Here is a 27,259-nt window from a genome sequence, read left to right on the forward strand (position 1 = left end):
CTTCATTTCGTTCCAGTGTTGTTCTATTCCTCTATTAGTGTCTTCAACTATTTTCGCAAAATTCTTATTAATCTCTGTTTTTACTTTTTTCTGGGTGTCATTTTCTTTTAGTAGTCTTATATCTATCTTGGGTCTCACTTTCTTATGAATTATTTTGAGTCGTATGTTGATATTTGCAACCAATAGACTATGATCTGAGAAGACATCTGCGGCTGGATATGTTTTTGTTGAGGTGATAGAATTTCTAAACCTTTTGTTTATGTTGATAAAATCAATTTGGTTTCTTATGATTTTCCCTGGGGTATCACCGGGTGCTTTCCATGTATAAAGTCTTCTCGGAAGTAATTTGAAAAATGTATTCGTTACAACCATATCCGTCTCTTGGCAAAATTGGATAAGTCTTTCTCCTCTTTCGTTTCTGAATTCCGTTCTCCTCTTTCTAGCCATCAACGAAGAGAAAATCAAGTACATGTTGATTACTAAGGATATAGCAAATGAGGAACGGGAGATAGCATTTGGAAGTCACATCTTTGAATGTGTTAACAGCTTCACATACCTTGGCTCGCTAGTGACTACTACCAATAAAACAAAGAAGAAATTAAAAGATGAATAAACCTTACAAATAGGACATACTATGGACTACAAAAACAATTCTATTCAAGAAATAATCAAAGAAAAACTAAAATTATTATATACAAAACACTGCTAAAGCCGGTCCTCACATACAAGGCGGAAGCATGGACTCTAACGCAGAAGGATGAAAGACTTCTGGGAACATTCGAGCGTAAGATACTCCTCAAAATATTTGAAGCTATAAACGATCAAGGGCTGTGGCGCAAAAGATATAATTTCGAATTATACTAACTCTTTAATAAACCAAATGTAGTAACGTTCATTAAAACGTTCATTATGATTGCTAAAAAGCTAACCACAGGAATAAATTAGGTGGTTAGATGGAGTTGAGACCGACTTAGGGATACTAGAGATCAGAAGATGTGCCAGAAACCGAACAGAATTGCGACTAATCTTAGAGCAGGCCAGGATCCATAGAAGATTGTCGAGGCAAAAAAAATGATGATGATCATGACGTTATTTTTATTCAGTGTTTATTCTGTAATCTCCATGTTTCGCTTCCACATATAATAGGACAAATATTGCGTTAATACCTCGAAATTTAACTCTTGTATTATTTCTTTCATTGCAAATATTGTGCTGTATTTACTTATATCGGTTCCATTCTAATATAACTAATGGTTGTTTTTAAGTAATGTTTTTTTTGGTTGGTTTTGGACAAAAGTTACTTGGAATCCTCTATCGATTTTCGTGGCTATTTTGTGCAAAATAATTTCCACCCCGAGAAGGGGTGACAACCACCCCTGGAGCGGAAGCACACATCGACGTTATAAAACTTTTGTTATTTGAGCACTTTCCCACTAACTCACCAAATTTCAAGTAAATTGGTATACTTGAATGACAAATTTGTGAGGTGACTAGCCCGAGTGACTGGAGTATATTATCTACCTAAACATTTAGGTTAAGATTATATAGAAAGATTGTAATAAAAGTGGGGTTAATACAAAAAATCCACTTTTCTATTTAAGATTAATCTCATATGTATTATAATATGCTGATAATTAATTATGGTATGTAAATCAAAATTAAAAACAAATAACACAAACTTTTATTGCATTTGTTAGTGAAAGTTGTTAATCAGCTATAGTACGATTGAAGCAAATTACAAATGTGAAAAATTGATAAATATCGTTTATAAGAAGTTAATCACTTCATATAAATTGGTATGATTATTTCCTGATGTAGTTAAGAAACAACATGTTTTTTTATCATAGATTCTAAATCTGTAATTGCAAAAACTATTTGAATGCACGTTTTCTATGAAATCAGTAATCACGATCACAGCTTAGTACAATGTCAAAGATCAATGACATAAAGTATAAAAGAGTTATTGTGCTAGGAGATAGTAAGAAAGGCTTCTTAATATAGAAAATAAAGACAAATTATATGATAGATCTTTATCTACCTTTGGATTTTTAATATTGTATAATGCACAGCACGCGCCAAATGAGGAAGTAGATATTGATGCAATGAATAAATAAAAATCAGTGTAGGTTTAAAAACTACATTCTTGTCAGACCTCACAACATGAAATTCACATATTACTTATATAATTCAGACAATAATATTGTTAAATTGATAAAAAGAATAATACAAAATCTTTCATTGAGAATATTGCGGATGAGCTTTTATGATCTACACATATCTTTTTAAATCGTAAAATAAGGCTTGATAGTATAATATTATTATACTATAATAAATAGTAACTTATTTATTATTAACTGCCATATTAACGCTACTCTAGTACTAAAATCGGCTAGAAAATGGTTCAAACCACTGCAAAAAAGTATTTATATTTTATATTTATATTTGTATTTTATTTATATAGAGTAGGGGTTCCCAAACTTTTTTGTACCACGCCCCCTTTTTTTGAAATGAAAGTTTCTCGCGCCCCGCACCCCTTAACAATAAATTGTATGGGCCTAGGAACAACACAAATATAAACGAAGAGCTTCCCGTGATACACTAGGATACACTTTGAAATATTTTAACCAAAGTGAAGGTTTGTCCATTATATGGAAGTTGTATTTGGCAGAGGAATCATGTTTTATTTGCAAAGCATCTTCTTGAAGTGATTCATACAGGGAGTCTATGTTGACATTGAATGGGTCAATTGACATTCTGAAAATACTATCCTCACAAGTGTTTGGGAAGTATTTCTGGAACTCTTCAATTAGGCTCTCCAAATGGTTTGATATTTGGATTTTCAAACTTGATCCTTCATAAATGTCCTTGAAGAGTGTTTCTTCTGAGATTGACTCTACTTTAGGGAAACTCGAATAACTGCAGGGATTTGCTCATATTTTACGCCTCCAAAGTTGCAAGTTCTCAATATACATCTTGATCGTATCACGAGGAGTAAATATATTTGATTTTTGTATCTCTACCCTGCAGTTTTAGGTTAAGGCTGTTCAATGAGTTAAATATGTCTGACAAATAAGAAAATATTACTTGGGTACAATGTTTTTTAAAGGCCACGCTTAGTTCACTTTGTTTTTGCTCTTCCAAGAAGGTGATTACTTCATCTCGAAGGTCAAATAACGTTTCCTTTTGAGAGCCATTGAGCCATCGTACTTCTGTATAAAATAGCAGTGTTTTGTGATCACTCCCTAAATATTCACAAAGATTTGTAAGCAGTCAAGTATTCAACGCACTGTTTTTTATGTAATTCCCTACTTTAATACACAACTTTAAGACAGAATTCAGTTTATTTTAAAGAGTTTTTGCTGCCAAGGCTTGTCGATGTATAACACAATGTATCCCAGTCACATCAGCATTTTTCTCTTGTACTAATTGTACAAATCCTGAGCGAGAACCAAGCATTGACGGTGCGCCATCCGTACATACACCGATCAGTTTTTGTTAAGAGAGTTCATGTTTGTCAAAAAAGTCTGACGCTGCTTTCATAACATCAATAGCTTTTGTCGTGGTCTCCAACTCTGTAGAAAAGAGTAGCTCGTCTTTCATTCTTTCGTTTTCAATATACCGAACATAAACAATTAAATGAGAACATTGTGTTATGTTTATACTTTCGTCTAGCTGAATAGCAAAAAGTTGCGATTGTTTTACTGCATTGATTACCTGGTTTTGCATGTCTTCAACAATGCGAACAATGGCCACATCAATGCGACGTTTCACAGTATTGTCAGAAAGAGGTATTTGAGATAACTTTTGCTTACTCTGCATTCCAAGAATAATATCAGCTGCCTTTAACAAACACGGTTTAACAAGCGTTTTTTCAATAATATGGCTCTTCTTTTCTTTAGCAATTAGAAGTGATAGCTCATATAAAGCTTCAAGCACTCTTTCAGATGACTGAACCGTAGAACCAGTACTATCCAACTTCATGCGTTTTAAATTTTCAGATTTTGTAGCAAAAAAATTCTTGGTTTGTCCTTAAAAGAGTTATGTTTGGATGATAAATGTCTTTCAAGACGATTAGTTCTCATTGCATCATTACTTAATACTTCATAGCAAATTATACTCTGAGAATGTTCGACATTACTTTTACGCATGCAAATAAACTCATATTTGATATAATCATCATTATATTTGCGTTTCTTTGCTGAGCTCATCTTGAATACAATAACTTCTCTCACTCAAATCAACGAAATCAATGAAAGTCAACTACGAAAATTACAATTTCACAACACGTACGATTTTATAATGCAAAAATACGTGCAGGCTAGGCCGACATATCTCAAACACTGAGTCACAATTGATCAGCTGTGGTTAGCTGGCCTGCGTCTGTTGGTGAGAGGGAAGGAGTGAGGCAGTGCTTGGAAACGCTTGGTTGTCAACTGTGCGCTATTGCCACATTGAACGGCTCACATTCCATTCTTACAAGCATTCGATTTCAAATTTATGTGTAAAGTCAGATGTTACAGTGGTTTGTTTTAATTTTCCAAAAATCATGGTTAATTTAGAATTTTAGAAAGACTTGTCTCGTGCCCCCCTGACATGTCCTCATGCCCCTCAGGGGGAGCGCACCCTTCTAGTTTGAGAACTCCTGATATAGAGCAATATTTCCGTACACGCGAAAATGGATGGAGTAATAGACCAAGCTTAAAACAAGTTTCAGAAAAATATCGACAATAGTTCAGGGACCAAGCAGTCCCTGGTCAACGTGTAAAAATGTTCTTTTGATTGCTGAAGAACAGTTTGTACCAACAATATTCTCTTATCCAAGGGCCAAACATTCACTCAACTACGCTCATGAATAAAAATAAATGTCAACTCCTTGAAGACGCTACAACAGCTAAACAATAATCTCCCGAATTTCATCAATTTTGACTTACAATACAACCAAAAAAGAGAGTAGGTAATGACAGTTGCAGCAACATTCTAAATCTTATAGTCTATGCTATACGCAAAAACTGAACTAATTAGTAAAACATCCAAACGTTCGAATCTATTGGTGTTATCTTAACCTAATTCAAATCGATAATGAGTACACGTTGAAGTTAAACATGTAAGAGAAGTCTATTGTGAGCGGATGTTCAACTTGGGGTACAACTTTACCTCAGTAGTTATATCAATTGCCAAACAACTCCATTTCTTTAATTTAAACGCTCAGATATTGTTCAAAGACTACTTCATAGTAAACAAATTACCACTTGATTTTATGCATTTGGATATGAGATTGGTCTTAATGTTGTCACGAAGTTTACGAACAACTAGTTGAATAAAAGCGTCAAAGAGAGAACATTATTAAATCTTTTGTACGAGATATAGAACACTTCTAGCGGTGACGAAATCTACTGTTGCACACATAATGGTTTTGACATAATAGCGCACCGAGAAATTAAGACATAGTCTCTATCGCTTTATTTCATGAAGATTTTGAAAACAAAATAAATTTTTGTGGAACAGACTTCTCGCTTACCTGATCTGATTTTGCAAAATCATTTTAAATTATATTATATAAAACCTTAACCCAATTTTTAAATACCATTTAAAAATTGAGCGTTTTTCCTTCTAAAACCAATTTTTTTTTAAATAATTTAGATATATACAGGGTGCAGCATTTATGTGATGTAGTCTACGCATTTGTCGGAGGAGATACGAAAAAAATATTTAGGTAAAAGTTGAAGCGTAGATAGGACCATACTTAATAAATATTTTCAAATATACAGGGCACCCCATATTGACAGGGTGGAACAATCTTTTTTTATAGAACTACCTGTATAATTTTAAATTTTTGGACCTTTTTTGATGTTCTCATTTTTTTAATATAACGTTTTGAAATGTTATACGAGGTAGCTTAAAAGATAATTACGAGGTAAAATTAGTATAAAAATAATATAAGTAGTAAACAGTACTTACATTCTGATACAAGGAATTTCACATTTACATTCAATATAAAACCACCCCCTCAATTTCCAACTAACATAAGTAATATTGGCATCTTTTATACCTGATGTAAGGTTTAGTTAAATTAGTAGTATTATAATATGTATTTTTTTAGCTTTATAAAGACTGTACTTTACCAGTGACCTGATGATGACCAGAAAACTGTAGTGGTCGAAACCGTTCATGACTTACTAAATAAATAGATTGTCAATGAGTCTGTCATTTATTTTAATTACCCGGTTTGAAATAGACTTACACAAGCAAACAATTCATTATTTTTTATCTAATATATATATATATATATATATATATATATATATATATATATATATATATATATTTTCGTATTTTATACGACAAATAAGTAATTGGACTTTCATGCACCAATGCCGCACCCTGTATGAACGAAATATACAATTAATTCCAGATTACCAAGTCCAGGTTCATTCTAAGTCTTAAACAATTAGTTTTAAGGTGAATGTTAGTTGGTATTTGTTTTTTCAGTAAGTAGTCAATAATAAAAATAAATAAATTTCAAGTTCCATAAACATAAATGTTTATTTTCCACACATTATATTTTTGTTAGAAGTTTAAAGCAAAACTAAGTTTTTGATAGTTTGTTTTAAATCTGTTTCATTCTACAAATACGATCCCTTTAAAAAAAGGTGTCTTACAATTATTGTAGTGATTGTATGGTTTACAAATTAGTTAACATAAACAGAAGAAATAATAAAGTAACCTGTTATAAACCTAAATAATAAATAAATAAATATTTTTTGATATAATAGATAACACACTATAAAATAAACGTTTAAATTAGAAAAGTGTACTAAAATGGTTTAAAAATTTTTAATAATTTTAAGCAAGATCTTCAAAAGTATTCTTTTAGACATTCTCTATTTTTTATAAGTAAAATTTTAGTTTTTGATGGTTGATGAATGTCAGATGTATTTTTATATTATATAAAAAGTATTTTATAGAGTTCACATTAGTGTAACAGTTTTTATATTATAGTGAACTTCAATTCCACAAACATGTGCTTAGAGATATCAAACATTTCAAGTAATATTTAAAGTATACTTCAAAAACTCACTAAAACTAAACTAGGAAGAATTAAAACGAAAAATTTAAAAGTAATGGATCGATTAAACAATGAATTTTATTGCCTCGTGTAAAGAACGCTAATCTCGTAAATATTCTGTACATGGTCCTTAGAGCCAGATTGGAATAAGATGGGCACTCCCAATCTGTGGTAAGTAATAACTTTAACCACGATTCATATATCCGTCATATGTGATGGGTCCAGAACAAAACGAATCATTGAAAGAGTCAGCTTCCTAAAACTGTACCCGAAATGTATAGCTCAGACTAGAAACATCACCTTACTTACAACTAGCAAAGGAGTAGAAACGGCTGTAGTTGGTTATCTAAAAGCCCCCACCACCTCTCCGCTGAAATAGTGCAGAGATCCAGTCGTAAGCAAATTAAAATCTCAGTTGGTGGAGTTAACATACAAGAGAAAAAACTTTAGAAGAAGAATAAAATGGTACAGAATGGCAGTCCGTCAAATATACACATTGGCAGTCACTATTGGTTACTAGAAATTGGAGAAGGGTATTACTGATGTACAATTTGGATTTCGCAGCGGTCTTGGCACAAGAGAAGCACTTTTTAGCATACAAGTATTGATACAATGAACAAGATTAATACAGATCTCTTTGCCTGTTTCATTGTACAGCATGAGAGGCTTATTGAAACTTTGCGAATCGCAAACATCGATGACAAGGATATAAGAATAATAGCCAATCTCTTTAGGAAACGAGTAGCCAAGATTCAAGTAGACAATAAATTATCCGATGAAGTCCCACTACAAAGAGAAGTACGACAAGGTTGCATACTCTCGCCTTTGCTGTTTAATGCGTACTCTGAACATCTGTTTCGAGAAGCTTTGGGAGAAACGACTGATGGCGTGATTGTTAACGGTGAAGTAAAAAATAATCTAAGATATGCAGACGACACTGTCCTTGTTGCGGATAGTGCTGAAGGATTACAAAGACTGATAGATCAAGTAGTCAACATCGGTAGAAAATATGAAATGAAACTTAATAATAAGAAGACGAAAATTATGATCATAAGCAAAAACCAAGATACAGATGCAAAGTTTGTGGCAGACAATGAGGTATTGCATAGAACAGAAAAAATAACATACCTAGGATGCAACATCACAGACAGCTGGGATCACTAATACAAGATTAAATGTAGGATCGAAAAAACAAGGAGTGCCTTTCAACAGATGAAGAAATTTCTCTGCAATTTAACCTTGAACTTATATCTCCGACTCAAAATCCTTAATTGTTATGTGTTTTCTGTTCTTATGTATGGAGCAGAGGTATGGACACTCACTGATGCGTCTTGAAGACGGTTGCAGTCTTTCGAGATGTGGTCCTATCGAGATGTGGTTGCAAGTATTGAAATCCATTAAAGAAAGAAAGTTAGCATACTTCGGACATACAGTGAGAAATGAAAATAAATACAGAATACTACTATTGATATTAGAAGGGAGAATAGAAGGAAATACAGGACTAGGACGCCGCTGAATATCCTGGCTTAAGAATTTGAGACAGTGGACAGGTATGACCACCACAGACCTATTTCGAACCGCTGCTAATAAAATACGATGGGCCATTGTGCCATGGCCAACATCCATAGAGGATAGACACTGGCAGAAGAAGAAGATTGGTTACTGAAGCTACTACTTCAATTGTTGCCATCGGAGTAATTGCCTTATGGAAATACAGTCAGCCCAGTTATAAACTATGGTCATCCAAGAAGACAAAACAAAGGGGTAACCGCAAATTAACCGCACTGGCTTCCAGCTAAGGTTTGTCCATAAAATTGCACAGTTTTTATTTGCACTGTTTAAGGTAGATGATGAAATCAAAGACTATTGTCATTATATTTAATACTATGTTATGTATATTCTTTAAAGTTAATTAAAATATTTAATTCAAATTTTGTTTGCTTTTAAATATAATTTAAATTAGAAAATTGAGCTTTTTGATACAATTTGAAATTTCGTTCTGGTAAGTTCAAAAGCAAACTTTATTAGATAAAAATAGATTTTCTTTTTTCAGTTAGGAATAAGTAATAAAAACCTGAGGTACAGAACTCGGATTCAAAATTCATGTTGACCTGTTTTATTCTCTTATAAAGTAAGTAAGAAGATATAACTATTATTATGGGTGACTTGAATGAGAAAATTGATAAAGGGACAAGCGGTGAATTAATTGCTGATTTTGGTCTAGGGAAGAGAAATGAAAGGGAAGAAAGATTAAAACTATTTGTAGAGGAAGAAGAATTTGCAGTAGTAAATATATTCTTCAAGCTACCACCAAGACGTTTGTATGCTTGAGTCTCTTCGCAAGATTAACCATGAAACATAATAAGGAATCAACTTACCTATATACCTATCAGTTAAAAGTTCCCCCGGTGCTGACGTGTCTTCAGATCATATTCCTGTTATTGGTTAATTTAGGATTGGATTTAAAAAGGTTACAAAAAATAATAGTAACAAAAAATGTGATATGAGAAGACTAAAAGATAAGGAAGCAAAGAAGACAGTCGCACGGATTCTTTCAGAAAAGCTAAGTAACATGGAGCAAACATATGATCCAGAAGAATTACTCCAGAATATATGTGAAACCTTTAATAAAATCAGAGAAGAACATCTAATAGAAAATAAAGAGAAGAGGAAAAGTTGGATGAATGGCAATATACTGCAACTTATGTAAGAAAAAAGAAAACATTGTACAAAAATATTCAGAGGCAACTAAGAACCGAAATACGAAAGACCAAAGAAAATTGGTTAAAAACACAGTGTGAAGATGTAGAGTTGTTGGAAGAAAAACACGATACATTTAATATGCATAAAAAGGTAAAACAAGCAGCTGGTCTTCAAAAATCCAACACAGCTAGCAAACTGCAAGATCAACAGGGGAACATCATCACAGATAAAAACGAGGAAATATGCATATGCACCAAATAAATACAAGAACTTTTTGATGATAATAGGTCTGAACAACCTCCGTCCTACATATGTAATGACCACTTACCAATCACATCAGATGAAGTGGAAAAAGCAATATTATAACTAAAAGATGGCAAAGCTCCTGGGCCTGACAATGCATATGCTGAATTCATAAAGCTATTTAACCGACGGTACTCAACGACTAACAAAAATATTCAATGGCATATATTTAAACGGAGAAATACCCAGATCATGGCTGAAGTTAACGTTTATTGCTCTAACAAAGAAAACAAAATTAATATCCTGCAATGATTTCCGGACCATCAGCTTAATTAGCCACATTTTAAAGGTATTTCTAAAAATCATACATCAAAGGATATATAGACTATGCGAAGAAAAAATCAGCCCTACACAGTTTGGTTTTCGGAACGTATTGGGTACGAGAGAGGCTCTCTTTAGCATACAAGTGCTATTTCAGCCAAGTAGAGATGTGAATTGATACGCGGATGACACAGTGGTATTCGCTGACAATTATGAAGCCCTCCAGGAGTTAAGAATAGAATCACAGAAGTGAGTCAGAGATATGAACTTTCACTAAAGAGTAAGAAAACAAAATATATGATAATCTCTAAGAAGGAACAGAGACCATTCCCTAGAAATCAAATGTAAGATAGGGAAAGCAAGATCTGCATTTCAAAAAATGGCTACGCTATTCAAATGTCATGAATTATCGGTACCCATAAAAATTAAGTTACTACGATGTTACATCTTTTCTATACTGTTGTATAGAGTTGAGCCGTGGACTCTCACAGACGCTACCTGCAAGAAAATTGAGGCTTTCGAAATGTGGCTTTATTAACGAATCCTGAAGATATTCTATACCGACCACGTTACTAATCAGGACGTTTTATTAAGAATTCCAAAAGGAAAAGAGTTGTTAACCAAAATAAAAACAGACAAAATCGAATACCTCGGTCACATCATGAGGAACAGGAACTACAAGGAAAAGTAAAAGGAAAACGAGGGCAAGGAAAGCGAAAAGCGAAGGATTTCCTGGCTGAAAAATCTACGTACGTGGTTCAACACAACAACCACAAATCTTTTCAGAGCAGCAGTTTGCAAAATACATATTGCCATGATGGTCGCCAATATCCGAAATGGACAGGCACTACAAGAAGATATTGTAAGTCAACAGATTTTATAGGTCTAAAAAAATGTATGTTTAACAAAATTTATATTAAAGAATTATTAATATAAGAATAAGAGCTAAATAAGGATACTAAATGGGAGAAAAACAACTTAAAATAATCTGCTATGCAAACGACGCAATACTACTCTCTCAAAATGAAGATGATTTACAACATATGCTGTACCAATTTAATATAACCGCCAGAAAATTTAACATGTTAATTTCCCCAAAAAAGTCAAAATGCATTTTTACAACAGCAAATTTACTAAGATGTAAATTGGAGCTGGAATCAGATAATAGAAGAAGTGATGGAGTTTAAATATCTAGGCATCACATTATCTATCTACGGAAAGCTCTAAACCGAAGTGGAAGATCAAGTGAATAGAGCAAACAGAGCCGCAGGCTGCCCAAATAAGGAAATAAATGGAGAAATAAAAATATCGGGAAAAAAACGAAAGGCAGAATTTACAAAACAGTCATCAGGCTAATAATGACATAATAGGTACGCGGCAGAAACAAGACCTGATACAGAGAAGACAAAAAGGATGTTAGAAACAGCAGAGATGAAAACACTTGATAAGATAGTATGGGACAGAGCTAGCTGTAAAGATATACGACGTAGATTCAAAGTGAAGGACATGAAGTACTGGGTAAGAAATAGAAGAGTAGAATGGAACGATCATATAAGCCGAATAAAAACAAATAGAGTAGTAAAGACGGCAAGAGACGGTTCCCCAATAGGAAGACGATCAGTAGGAAGACCATGAAAACGATAGAACGACAACTTACTGGATACACATTGAAAAATAGACAGAGTCATGTCTACATAAAAAAAAGAAGAAGAAGAAGAATATTTGTATACCATGAGCAGAGAAGTATAGAACACAAGTAAAGATAAGAATTGACAGATTTTGGATGAAAAAGGGAAAAAAGTCAACAAATTCCTGCAATAATTACAAAAAAGCAAGGTTATATTCTAACCTTCATTTTGGACAACGCTTTGTTTACTTTGTGTTCTACTTCTTCAAAAGTAGGGTACCTAATTGGTACTTTTACATGAGAATTACGTCTGTGATGACGTTTCTTCTTCCTCCTCCACTTCCTCTTTCTTTTAGGATAACTAGGTGATTTATTATTATTAACAATTACTACAGGATTACAATCAGATCCCGGCTTATGAACGGGATGAACTGGAATTTTCGCAGGATAATGGTATACACTCTGAGGTTTAGGATAAGAATGGTAATACCTCTTTGAAATCTGGGAATGGAAATTATTACCATTTGCAAAATCATCATTATCAGATAGAGTTTCGTCATAGTGGTGATTTACATCAGTTCCCATATTAACTTCAAAGTAGTCATTTAAATAATAAAGTGAAGGATCAGTATCAAATTTATCATTTTTATTAGTGGGTAGAAAAGTATTACCGAATGAAGTTAACATCTCAGATACTGGTTTATCTTCAGATGTTAAACCTATTGCAAAATCTGTTGCATTAAATTGGAACGTTTTATTATTTTTGTCAGGTTCATCGTCATAATATTCGTAATAATATTCAAAATCATTTGTAAATGTGCTATTTTCATGCAAAGAGTTATTATTGGGTGTTATAGTTTTATTAATTTTGACCGTTCCTAGTATTTTATTAGATTCATCATCATAATACTCGTAATACTCTATGTACTCATCTGAACTATTAGCTATCCTGTGATTACTAATATTTATTTTATCGTTATTAATATTACGTTTTTTCCTATCAAAACAACTATTACATATAAAAATTTTGTTTTTACTTACTTCTTCGTTTTCTTCTTTATGTTCTAGTTGTGGATCAACGCTATTATCTGCTTCTTTGTGGTCCAAATAAATATGTTGATAAGCATTTGCGGATGGCTGCGCTTCTTTTTCAGCTGTCTCTTCTTCGAATGCATGTGCTGGAACTTTTTGACCTACATACCTGTTCACATTTTTATTACTATTTAGGATAGCGTTGTTATGAGATTGCACCTGTTGAAGTAAAATTTTTTCAGCTTGTAATTGCGCGGCAGTTTGGTGAAGATGATTAGGAGCGTAATGCTCTACGTTTTTGGTTTGGTACTGTGGTGCTTGTTTTTGGGTTAAAACTAAATGTTTCAATTGTGGTTGTATTAAAATATGCTTTGGTCCATGTGTTGGAATAGGCGTTACTTGTATTATGCGAACATTATGTAGAACTGGTTCCTGGCGATTTTCATTCTGAACTATTTGATGTAGCTTTTGAGTAGATTCAATGGTGTTGTGTAAAACTGTTGGTCCTGCAGTAGTTAAAGCTGTATTATATTTTGTTATATGTACTTTTGAAGTTGGTATTTGTATATCATGTACAGGGGACACTACTACAGGTGGCAATGGTGTTGAATATACTGGCTGATGCTGCTGTGGTTGAGTATTTAAGTGACGTGTAAAATCTGGTTGATGTTGTTCTGTCTGAACTGGTACAGGGGTAGAATAAATAACTTGTTGATGTTGTACTGGTACGTTTATATGCGTCGTTACATCTGATTCCTCTGGACGAATCAATCGTAAAGCTTGGGGACTTTCATATAGCGATTTTTGTACTTTTTCAAAAATAGCTCTCTGTGCTTGTTCTATTGCTTTATGTTGGGCTGCAACATGGGCGTGTGCAGCTTGCTGTGCTTGCTCTAATGCTTTCTGAACTTGAAACTTGGACGCTGCATCTAATTGTTGTTGAATTTTTTCAAAAGTTTCTTTCGTAACAACTTGCTGTGTTTGAGGAACTTTTAAAGAATCCTCATGTTCTACTTTTATGTTAGGTTTTGACTGGGGATTGGGTACGTCAACAGTTCTTTCTGTAATAGGAGTGTGATCCTTTTGATGAAAAGCATGTGCCTGACTTATTACTGGTACAAATTTTGTTTGTTGGGACTGATGTAATAGTCTTTTCAAGCTTTCTAGTTGGACATGAGGATTTTTTCCAATAAGTTCGTTCAGTGAGTTGGCGTCAACTGCAGCAGAATGTTCGTTAAATGATCTGCTTTGAATTTGAGTACGCTTATTTTTAAGGTCTAATAATTGCTTTAGGATTCGAGGATCCAAGTAAATAATTTGCCCCCCAAATCCTGGATCGTTTTCATCTTTTCTTCTTATTGGACTCTCTGCTTCTTCCTTTTTATTTTTTATTTTATCGTCTGAATTTCTCGCTGTTTTGATTCTTATAGGAATATAGTCTAGCGTCTTACTATTCCCAGAACTTCTTTGGTGTCTGCTTTTAGAAGCGGATTCTGTGGGTTGCCATTCATATGCTGTATGGGGTTCTGCAGAATCTAGATGTAATTGTTTTAAAATTTCGATATTTTTATTTTTCTTTGAGGGATTTCTATGAATTGCCGCAATCTTCTCTACGTCGATCAGTTGTTGCTGTGCGTATCGTTGTTTAAGGTAATCCTGCTGTTTCGCCAACTGGTAGTTGAATTTGTGAGGGACGTAGGCAACTGCAGGATAAGTGTCTTCAGATTTACGGGTCACTCGTAGACCTTCCCTTTCTGGGGAATTGAATTCTGCTCCTCTTTCTTTTACTTCGGGTGTGTGAACTTCAATACCAGAAATTGAAGTTGTGAAGTATATCAAAAATAAACTAACCTAAAACCAAAATATTTTGTTTAGTCGTATATGTACTTTGCGAACGAGATTTAATACTAGATATGTATATTATTTTAACTTAATTTCTAAATATTTAAAAAAATAAAACTCTATTCGTCAGAGACGAAAATGATACTAAAATTCTAAAAAATATACGAACAAGAATAATTTTGCTAAGTATGTCAATTTTAAGACCACATAAAATATGCAAAAAGTTTACTACTCTTACTCCCAGGCTTCCCCTAAAATCTACCTCGTAGAGGGGAGGGAACGGAAAACATTAATTTATCCAGAATATGCACGCCGTAGAAAAATGTTTTAAACAAGAAATGTAGCTGAGATCATTTTGGACAAAAAATGTTCATTAGTCATTTTTATGTGAAATAAACCGGTCGTTCAGAAACAACGCTTGGATTTTCAAAAAAACTTAAAACTGTAGTAGCTTTCATAGACCTGATCTGCGCCTACGAGATAGTGTGAAATACAGGTCTTTTGTTTTAAATATACCAGATGGTACCATGTCGTCCTTTGTTAACAGTTAAGTGAAAGACTTTTTTAAATATACTTCAATGGGAAGAGTAGTAATTTCAGAAACATAGGAAATGGCCTACCACAAGAGTCAAGTCAAGTCAAGTCAAATTTATTGATCACATGCGACATTATACAAAGTACATGTATGAGACAAGTCAAAGTTACAGACATACATCTTAAAAATATATAAATTAATAAACACGATAAAACATACTTAAAAGTTATTTTTAGAATATGGCTCTAGCTCACAAATGTATTGATGTACACACCTCCGAAAGTTTGGCTGATGTAAATTCATTCGTATATCTATTGGTAATTTGTTAAAGAAACTTATGGCTGCATAATGTGTGCTACCTTCCAACAAAACAGAACGATGTTGTGGAAGCATAAAGTGATTGTCTCTGAATCTTGTTGAATAAACATGGTTAAATTGAAATTTATTAAATTCATAAATTTTGCTATGTACATTATACAAGAAAATATATACAGACCAGGAATTGTAAGAATATTGTTTTGTCTAAAGATGCCTTTACAAGAATCTCTAAATTTCATTTTATACATTATCCTAATAGCTCTTTTCTAAAGTACGAATATCTGCTCTAATTCAGAGGTACAACCCCAGACTTCAATGCCATATTTGGCTATTGAGTAAAAGTGGGCAAAGTATACTGCTTTTAATATTGATGTATGAAAGAGACGTGAAAGAATTTTCAATGCATAACATGCGCTATTTGTTTCATCTGTTTTATCTATTGCTGCTTCTATAGTGGCTTGATGGTTTAATAAATTATTTGACGTGAAAATCATATACTTTGATTTCTCTTCATTCAAAACTAATTTGTTGGATAAGAAATAACTGTTGATGGTGGATAGTATCTGTGTAGTTTTATTTTGCAAATTTTGATCAGACGTTCCTGTGACTAGAATGTTGGTATCATCCGCATAACTGATGATGTTAACCCCAGTCAGTGAATTAGTTACCAAAGCTATATCATTAATAAATACTATAAAAAGTAGAGGACCCAATACAATACCCTGAGGGATACCATAATGGATATCTAATGTGTTTGATTGGTTTACAAGTTCATTAGATGTTATCTTCACTTTTTGTCTTGTATTCTCTAGGTAGCAAGTAAACCATTTTAGAACTACACCACGAATACCAATCCCCTCAAGTTTTATTAGCAACAAATTATGATCCAAAGTGTCAAAAGCCTTGGACAAATCGAGAAATAAACCACATGCCTTCTCTCGTCTGTCCAAAGCATCCAACACTAAGCTGACGAAATTTGCAAGAGCTGTAGTTGTAGACTTAGAAGATGTAAATCAATGTTGAAAATTATGCAAGATACTATGCTTTTTTAGGAATGCGTTCATTCTAGTATAAACCAGAGTTTCAATTATCTTTGAAAACACAGATAAGAGACTTATTGGGAAGATAGTTGTTAAGGTCATCTTTATCACCACTTTTAAAAAAAGGGACTACAATAGATAGTTTAAACATACTAGAAAATATTCCTTGTTGAAAAGAGGCATTACAAATATCCGTCAGTGGATCTGCGAGAACATGAATGCATTGTTTTAATAACTTAGGGGAAATCTGATCAAAACCACAACTGTGTTTGGATTTAAAACTTTCGACTACACTAGTTATTTCCTGTGGGTTAGTTGGATATAAAAACATAGAACAACTATTACGGTTTTTTTGATGCTGATGTAAACCCACCTATTTTAGTAGGATCCAAAGCGGCAAGAGAAAACCTCTATGAGACCATGCAGAAAGCTGTGCTACTCGCGATGTCCAGATGCGTACGAAATTTTTTGGGAGATACTCCAACGTACCAAGTCACCTAGGGCTCGATAACACGTAAAGAGTCCCACCAGAGCTCAATTCTTTTGACAGCGTAGGAATCTGCGATGAGTGAATTTTCCCCTTAGAGGGAGTCAGTTATTCTGCCTTTCTTTTTAATATTTATACATTAGATATACCGACTACTATCATGCTCCTAGAAGCTCAAAAAGATAATATAAAAAATGAAGAAAACCTCCATAGAATCAGATCTAAATACTGTTAGCAGATACTTTAAGAAATATTGTTCTGAAGCTATTTTCTTGTGGCATTTTAAAGTAATTACTATTTAAATGGGAATAAGCCACAACTAAGGGTTAAAGTAAGAACGTTTGTATTTACTAATGTTTGTATTTTAAGAACGATTTCCGTGGAGAGAAAAGTGGAGAGAGAAGTGGAAATTGAAACGTCAATAAACTTACTTTAACAAAATAATAAAACATCAGAAATTTTAAGTCTTGGAATGTCCTGCTACCAAATTTACAGGTAGCGTACAAGAAATTCACAACTCACTCCCAAAGCAAGAGATTTGCTTCAAAGCTGTAATCTTTGACTTTAGTTCAACAGTTTTAATTTTATATGGTCCATGTTTGTATTTTATTATTGCCCAGATTTAGTCATAATGCTTACACTCCCTCTAAGGGGAAAATTCACTCATCGCAGATTCCTACGCTGTCAAAAGGATTGAGCTCAGGTGGGACTCTTTTCGTGTTATCGAGCCCTAGGTGACTTGGTACGTTGGAGTATCTCCCAAAAAATTTCGTACGCATCTGGACATCGCGAGTAGCACAGCTTTCTGCATGGTCTTATAGAGGTTTTCTCTTGGACTTAGTTGTATTATGTTTTCTAGGAGGTTTTTCGGAGTAACATCAGTAGTAGATAGAATACTAGGTACTGTCTGGGTACTTTCTATTCTCCACTGTCTTCTTGTTTGTATTTCTAGATCTCTATACTTGGCGACCTTTTCGTTGCATTAAACCCACGGATTATTGTTATTAGGTATCACTACATCTATTAGTGTTGTTTACCTAGTAAGTTTATTAACTAGTATGAGCCATAACTCTACACATAACTCTATTATGTACCACTAGTTGACCTCTGAGCACAGTGGGGTCCCGGTATAGCTTGTAGTTGTCATTTTCAAGCATTCTGTCAGAGACGTATTGATAATAAGAAAGATGGTCAATTTGGAAAAGTCGTCCCAGTTTGTTGGCTAATTCCTGGTGAATAATCTTCCCTACTGAATCATGACGTTTTTTATAATCAGTACCTTCAAACTCCTGTTAGGCCACCGGTAAGATGTTGGATGGTTTCTTGGCCTTTGCATTCATATCGGCATTTGCCGTTTTGGGCTTTCCTGATGTCAACCAATAGTTCGACGCTGTATTGTCAAGCAGAGGTTTACTCATCCAGGTGAGAATTTTTTCTTGCTTAGTGAGGTGATTAACCCGTATTTTTTGTTCCCTTAGTTCAAGTGGCAACTGCGCAAATTGTGCGATATAAAGTGCATGCCTTAACCTGCGTTTGAAAACAGGTTCTTAAATTAGCAGCCTGTTTATCCAGTTGCTAACCTATGTCGATAAGTCCTCTTCCCACTAGATACAGCGGTTAATGTTGTTCTCTCTACTGCACTGCGCGCATGATGTTTTGTGCGATTGTGAGAAGTGTTCTTGCTTTCCGCTGAAGACTTTTTATATCCGTTTTTAACCACTTTATAATACCAAACGAGCTAAGCGCGGATCAGACGTAGGTATTTAATCCATTAAACAAATTTTTGCTATTAAAATATGACTGATTTAGCTTTCTTACTTTTCGCAAAAACTCAGACGTTCGAATTTTATTAGTTTGTGGTCAATTTTTCGTAACTCTGAGATATTTGTACATAACATTTTCACCCATTGCCTCAATACTTTTTCTCGGCATATATTTAGTATACAACTCTTGTCGAGTACAAAGTGCATACTTATATTATTTGAGAAAGTGTCTATACTTTTTAGCATCTGATTTATGTGGTTTCGAGTGGAAGTCATTAATTTAAAATTATCCATATACAACAGATGAATAAGCTTCGCCATAATAGTATTGTTATTTTTGATGCTAAAGCCTGAGTCAGATAAGTTCAGTAGCTGCGATAGTGGGTTCATCGCTAGACAGAACCAAAGTGGACTCAACGGGTCTCCTTGGAAAAAGCCCCGGTTATTTAGGAAATCTTTAGTTTTGATATTGTTTTCACCAGGTATTTGAAGGTGAATTTGGGTCTTCCACTCTGTCGTCATATGCTTTAAAAAGGTCACTATATTATCATCGATTTACATATTTTTAATATATCTATAAGCTATTCATGCGACATTAAATCAAAGGCCTTTTTGTAGTCAATGAAGGCAGTAAAAATGTTCCTTTTTTTGGTGTATGCCTGATTAGAAATGACTGAGTCGATAATAATTTGTTCTTTGTAACTCATGGAGCCCCTAGCGTATTCTTTCTGTTGAGGCTCCATGATATTGATTAGAGTACAGTGTTGGTAGATACGCCGGGCTACACAGGATGTGACCAATTAGTACAAAGTTGGAAGACAAGTAATTAGGTGGTACTTGGCTGGATCTTGGGTGTTATTTTGATCCTTCAGTATTACATAAGTGGTTCCCTGTGTAAGAAATGATGGTATTTCCTGCGGATTAGAGATAACATAATTAATCAACATTGACAAACACTCACGAATACTCCAAAACTTCTTTATACAGAAGTTTTAAACTTCATCTGATTCAAAAGATTTCCAGTTATAAAGCTCTTTGATAGTATTTGAGACTTCTTCAGTTGTGAAGGGTTCGTAAGGAATATTATTGTAATGTTGACAGTTGTTCGTTGTGTCTTCAATCCATCCAGCATTGGTGTTATGGGCAGCTGGCGTTAAAAGTTGATTTCCCCAAAACTCATTAATTTCTTGTTGGTTTGGTATGATTTATTTTCATCTTCCACAGTGGAATTAAGTTTCCTATGAAACTCCTTCTCTGCTTGCTCAAAAAGTATATCGTCGCATTTCCGGTTGTTGCTAACTTTGTATCTCACCGCCTGAATACACAGAGAGTTTTTGTTTTAATGGGTCCATGCATTGTTAAGGTAAGTTGTTTTCTTTATCATATTGTAAGAGTGCTCAGTGTGTTAAGAGTGTTCAGCAATATTTCTTCAGGTCTCTTGATGATTTTTCTACTTACTCCTCGAATGAATTCTGTTATTTGTCCAATGTCCCTACGCAATAATTCAATCTACCCCAGCAGTCTTTTTCCCCAGAGTGCAATTCTGTTTTCAGTTCTTTCGATATTAATACCTCGTCATGTTCTGATCTTAATGCCCATAATATTAGCAATTGCTGTTGTTGCACAGTAAATCAGCATATGCAAATATTCCAATGTGTGGACTTTTACGATATAATTGTGTAGAGCTTCAGTGTTCACATTTTGTAACAGCGCACCTAGGTTCTTACAAGGGTTTATTTTTGGTAGCGGTGGTCTGCTAAGTGGGTTTGTCCCTTTTTAATTGCTATTATTTGGCTTCTAAGTTTAAAGTTTTACTTCAAGCATCAGCAAGCAGCGTTACTACCAGCGTTGACAATGGCAAGTGCGACCTGTGCCTTAAAAAAGGCACATATTAGGAAAAATTAGGTACATCAGCTCTAAAACAAATAGATCCGGCCAATTGTGTACATAGTGTCATAAATATGATTGATTCCCTTTATTGTCGTTTACTCTTTTGATACGAAGTTGAACGAAACGTTCACTATTTTTTACGAGGTTAACAAATATAATCAAAACATCGTTTTAACTATTTTAAATTTTTGAGGGTGATTTACTTAATACAGTTTAGTTAAATGCCATTTATGTGTCTTGTTAGTGGCTGCGGAAATTGTAGTTTATGTAGGCTTATGTGTTGATTGTAGTAAAGACATTTAGTTTATTTAATGAATAAATCAATTTACATTATACTGAATGCTTAACAATTTCAATTAAATTTTTTCTTGTGTTTATTAAATCATTTAAATACAATTTTACAACTAGTTTTTTTACCCCGAATATATAGCAAGCATAGCCAACTGCTGGGTCTATATATTATACGCTATTAAAATATTATTAATGGAAAGAAGTAGAATTCTGTATTAACAACGATCTTCTTCTTCTTACGATGCCTATCCGTTCCGGATGTTGGCGATCAACATGGCTATCCTAACTTTGCTTGCTGCTATTCTGAATAGTCCGGTTGTCGATGTATTAAACCACTTTCTCAGGTTTTGAAGCCAAGATATTCTTCTTCTCCCTGGTCCTCTCTTTCCAAATACCTTTCCCTGAAGAATGAGTTGCAACAAGCATTATCTCTGTTCATTCCTCATAACATGGCCAAGATATTTTAGTTTGCGCTCTTTGATGGTGTTAATAATCTCGCATTTCTTGCCTATTCTACGTAGGACCTCAACATTAGTCACACGATCCACCCATGAAATTCTTAAAATACGTCTGTAACACCACATCTCGAATGCCTCGAGTTTTCTTAAAGAAGCTACGGAAAGTGTCCAGGCCTCTACTCCGTATAAAAAACGTAGAAAATACATAGCATCTAATGAGAGAGATTTTGGTAGCAAGTGGTAAATCGTGTTTTCTGAAAAGAGACTTTATCATTATGACGCCGATCTCGCTTTTCCTATGCGTTGTTTTATTTCACTGGAGTGATCCCATTGGCTGTTAATGTTGGTACCAAGGTATGTGTAGCTGTTAACCAAAAGCTGTGTATTTAATATTTCGCGCTTACTGACTACCATGTACTTTGTTTTCTTCGTATTAAGATCAAGTCCGTGTTCTCTATTTATATCTGATATACGCGACATTATTCTTTGCAACCCGTCCAGACTATCTGCAAAAACTACTGAGTCGTCGGCATATCTAATGTTGTTTAGACGTATTCCGTTGACTAATACGCCTTCTTGTAGTTCGCCTAGCGCTTGCTCGAAGATATATTCAGAGTATATATTAAATAACACCGGCGACAGAATGCATCCTTGCCTCACTCCTCTATCTATGGAGACTGCCTCTGTCAATTGGTTATCCACTTTAATATTGGCTGTTTGGTTGTAATATAAATTATAGATGATTCTTAAGTCCCTATCATCTAACCCCACTTCTTTCAAGATGTTTATAAGTTTATCATGCTTTACTCTATCAAATGCCTTTTTGTAGTCGATAAAACAAGTATACACATCACAGTTAACATCCCTGCATCTTTGCATAAGCACTTGGATAGCGAATAGAGCCTCTCGGGTGCCTAAGGAATCGCGGAACCCAAACTGCGTTCATGATACTTGTGCTTCGCATTTTTTATATATTCTGCCGTGTATCACTTTCAAGAACGTTTTAAGTAAGTGGCTCATTAGGCTATTTGTTCTGTAGTCTTCGCATGTCTTGGCATTTACTTTTTTTGGTATGGTCACGAAGGTCGACTTTAACCAGCTTTGGGATATTTTTCTAGTTACGTATATGTTGTTGAATACAGTTGTTATCCATTTTATTCCCTGTTCATCCATAAGTTTTAGGAATTCTGCACAAAACTCGTCAGGCCCTACCGCTTTACCATCTTTAGTTCTTTTAATAGCTGACGTGACTTCTTCAATGGTAATCGGGGGTCCTGTTTGGCACTCAGTGTCTTCAATGGTATTCTGCCTTTCATCTGCAAAAGTTACTTCCACATAATTCTTCCAAGTGTCTAGTTTTTCTTCCACAGTTAACAGTGGTTTGCCTTGATTATCTGCCAAACACCCAACTCTTCTAGGTTTGTATAAGCCTGCGGCTTCTTTAACTTTTTTGTGCATATTAAATGAATCGTGTTTATGATGCAATTGCTGTATTTCCTCACACTGTTTTCTTAGATGTGTATCCTTAGCTATTCTAATAGCTTTTTTGATCTTTTTATCGATTCTTTTGTATAATGGCATGTCTTGATCTTTGAACTTTCGCCTTTCTTCCATCATATCTAGAATCTCATTTGTCATTCACGATTTCTTCTTTATTTTCGGTGGTTTGAGAAATTTCTCTCGTATGTCTTTTGAAACTGTATGTAACTTTTCTAGCTCCTGGTCCATTACATCCGATTGAATAACGGTATTCAAATTGTTCTGTATATACCGCTTTACACTATGTCCTGTGTGTTGATCTTTTAATAGCTTGATGTCGAATTTTGGATTGACACTACGTCTAACCTTCTTTAGCCTGAGCCTAATTTTGCCAATCAGTGGGTTATGGTCTGATTTGATATCAGCTTCTGGGTATGTCTTGACTGATGTTATGCTGTTCCGGAATCTTTTATTAATCAGAATGTAATCTATTTGATTTCTAACTATGCGGTCTGGAGTATCTTGTGGTGATTTCCATGTATATAATCTTCTGTGTGGGAGTTTGAAGTAAGTGTTAGTAATCACAAACTCTTCTTCTGCTACAAATTCACCCAGTCGGTCTCCTCGCTCATTTCTTTCTCCAAGTCCAAATTGTCCTATGAATTCTCCCGATTGTCCCCTACGAATTTTGGCATTTAGATCACCCATAATCAAAGTTAAATCCTTTCTGGGGAGGCGTTTTAAGGTGTTTGATAGTTCGTTATAAAATGCTTCACTTATCTCGTCCGGTTTGTCAGCTGTAGGGGCATATACCTGGATAATGTTAGATGTAATTGGATAGGTATTAAGTTGAAGGAGGAGTATTCTTTCCGATATAGGTACAACGATCTACTAGTACGAAAAACTTACTAGGACCAATCAATGGAACACAGATATACCCTATATGGCAGCAGAAAAAAATGTAAAAAGTTTAATGGATTAAATTAACAATAATCATGAACACAAAAATATAAACAGAATCAAAACTAGACACATAATAAATACTCGTCAGGACAGAAATGTTCATAGACATAAATATAGAAAATGGAAAACAATATTATAATATATCACTAAATAAATTTAAACATGAAACTATTAAGCAATAAATAAACTTAAACATAAAAAAGAAAGGAATATAAAAAGCTAATACATGTGGATCGGAAACACAAACCACTTCCAAGACAAATACATACGGATATCTGGTGGTAAATTTCTTTAATAAAAATAGGACGACTAAGATGGGTAGGAATCTAACAAGATCGCAGCAGAAAAATCCTACTAGGCGAAACCTTAAGTAGACGGAGAGGTAGGCCAAAATTTAGATGGGCGGATGGTGCAGATGGAGAGGCTAGACAAATATATGCAGAAAACTGGCAACGGTTGACAATGGATAGGGCTGAATGGCGAAAGAGACTTGAGAAGGTCAAGGCTCTATTATGGACTGTAGCACCAATGAGGTATAACCTATAACTCAGCACTAGTATGTGGCTGGATTAAACATACGAATAATCCGAAAAAAGTTAATAGTGGGCAAAGAAATTCAGGAAAAAGTGAAAAGAAAAAGTTGCCCAAAAAAAAACCATAATAACACGAAAAACTAAAAAGATAAAGTAGTTATTTTAATTTGATTAAAAAGAAAATAAATACCGCGCAAGAGAAAAGCTGGGAGAAATTCGTAAATAAAATAAACGAAGAATGAAACAGACAGTTCTGGTGGACTATAAGATCTATACATGGAGGCAAAAGAAAAGAAATAAAGACAGTAATAAATAATAAAAATGAATTAAAAATAAGACATATATATCTAAAAAATATGGAAAAATTATTATGCAGATAAATTTTATGAAAACAAACTTAACTTAACAAGTACGATAACGGAAGAAAGAAGGAACAGAGGCGACCGAGAATCTGAAGAGATAAATATGGAAGAGGTAGAAGATGCATTTAAAATAATTAAAACAGGAAAGGTCTGTGGTGCTAATGGAATAAAACCAGAAAAGATAAAATTGGCTAGCGGAAGATGGAAAGAGAAGGCTGGTAGACTCATATAGGACACTTAAGCTAGCGTGGACACATGAGCAGAATCCAATTTAGCCTACGCTACATTTTTTCAAAAATTTTCACTAATTTATTACTACCCTAATAATTTTTCACCCCCAAACCACACTTAAGGGGAGCTATTCTGCTGACTTAAAGTTCAAGATAGAAGAATTGAAAAATTTTTTTTTTCATATGGCATATTTTTTCTTCTATTTTCCACTAATTTATTATCAACCCCATAATTTTGACCCTCAAACCTGCTCCTAATGCGAACAATTTCGCTAGCTTATTATTAAAATTAGCAAAAGTCCAAAAAAATATTTATGATATACCACAGTATTCTGCTAGGCTTTTACGAATTTATTACAATCTTAGTAATTTTTCAGCCCTCAACTATCCCTTGTAGGAAGCCAATATTTCTGTTTTCTTATATAAATAATAAAAAATTTTTTTACAATTTACTGCACTTATAACGGAAATAAAAAAGGGTTTTGGTAAGTTTTTACTAAACTTTGATCACCCTGATAATTTTCTACCCCTAAGTCAATCTTATTTGGAAACGTTCCCGCTAGTTTAATATTTGAGCCAGCGAAATTAATTTTTTTTTGAAATACCACGGATTTGTGCTAGGTTTTTAAAATTGTATTACCACCCTACTGCTTGCATCCAACATTCCTCTATCTACAGTTAATCATGCTGGTTTTAAATTGTTTTTTGAAAAAGATTTTAATGAATCCTTACCGAAGAAATATTGCCAGTACCTCTTACTTTTAAACTACAAATATATTTTAACCAAAGTAATGACCAAAAAATAATGGTTTGAAAATAGATGCATTATTATATTATATCATAGAATTAAGAAACTAAGTTTTCTGAAAAGAAAATCTTGGTAGAATTACAAAATAAGGATACTGGATACATCTGAGGAAAAATGAAAGTAGATTTTCAAAAGAATCAAAAAAGTATGCCCACAGAAATGGCGAGTTACTAGAACTGATATTCTTATTTTGTGGAGCTTCATAATAAAGAATATTCATAGCATATAGGAAATAATTCCAATATGAATTTTGATATAACGGTAAAACTCTTAAGAAAGCTGTAAACAATTACTAATAAAAAAATCCGTACACTTAAACGAATGACTGTGAAATTAATTGCAAAATAACAAATCACGTTTTAATATAAACCAAAGATTTTGGCAGAAAAGAAAAAAAAATTGTATATCACTTTTTAAAAAGCAAAGATCTGTTTTTTTTAGAAATAAAAAAAATAGTGATGGTGTTGTTATACAAATAAAATTATTAATCCTTTTTAGCATCAAAAATAAGATTAAAGTTAAAATAAAATTAAAAAAAAGCAGTTCATATATTCTAAACGAATTTAGAAAAAATATTCGACTTACTGTAATTAATTCCATTATGTCACATAAAAAAAAATAAAATCGCACTTAAAAATTCAACTTATTTGGCACTTAGCACGACCTTCCTGATGTCCTTTAGCATTGGCACTGAAAGAAACTGAAGAGCGACTTTCATTTCTATACTCGGCCATATCGGAAGAACATGAATAATTGTTCCTCTTTCTAATGATCGTCTTTGTCTTACGAAAGATAAACAAACGTGCGAAAAGAGAGAGAGGACCAAAACCTGTCGCGTTGAATATATGATTCAGAAGAATCTGCATTTCTCTTGCAGAAATTTTTATTGTTTCCACCAACGGTTGATCATATTACATATTTAATAATGAATGTGAACGTGATGAATTTCGTGTTTTTTTTTTTAATTAAATTGTACATTTAAACGTAAAGTAAACAGTATTTCATAATAAATATAGAATCTCGAGATTTAAATATTTTTAAACGTTTCAAAATCTTAGTAAAGGCTCGCTGAATTCTTTTTTCTAGTCATTGTATTTTGTAATTATTCTATCAAGTATGTTCAATATAATACTCTTAACTACCCTTTCTCTCCCAAGCTGTAAATCTTGCTTATACTAGCAACATCAAAATTTTTATTTTCAAATGATTGCGATTCTAGTTGACTAGAATTAGTCTATTTTATTAATACATCTAGTTGGCTATTGTTT

General features: G+C 33.7%; 1 protein-coding gene across 1 annotated transcript in view; it reads right to left on the reverse strand.

The window, feature by feature from the left end:
* The window catches only part of LOC140450356 (uncharacterized), a 47,130-nt gene extending 20,423 nt beyond the window's left edge, over positions 1-26,707 (reverse strand). The window contains exons 1-2 of the mRNA XM_072543947.1: positions 26,577-26,707; positions 13,002-14,843 (exon numbers count right to left, since the gene is read on the reverse strand). Of these exons, the coding sequence (XP_072400048.1) occupies positions 13,002-14,843; positions 26,577-26,591 (1,857 nt within the window). The 5' untranslated portion in view covers positions 26,592-26,707. The remainder of the gene's footprint in view (positions 1-13,001; positions 14,844-26,576) is intronic.
* Positions 26,708-27,259: the final 552 nt, after the last annotated feature.

The sequence above is a fragment of the Diabrotica undecimpunctata genome, chromosome 9 (assembly GCF_040954645.1).
Source record: "Diabrotica undecimpunctata isolate CICGRU chromosome 9, icDiaUnde3, whole genome shotgun sequence".
NCBI lineage: Eukaryota > Metazoa > Arthropoda > Insecta > Coleoptera > Chrysomelidae > Diabrotica > Diabrotica undecimpunctata.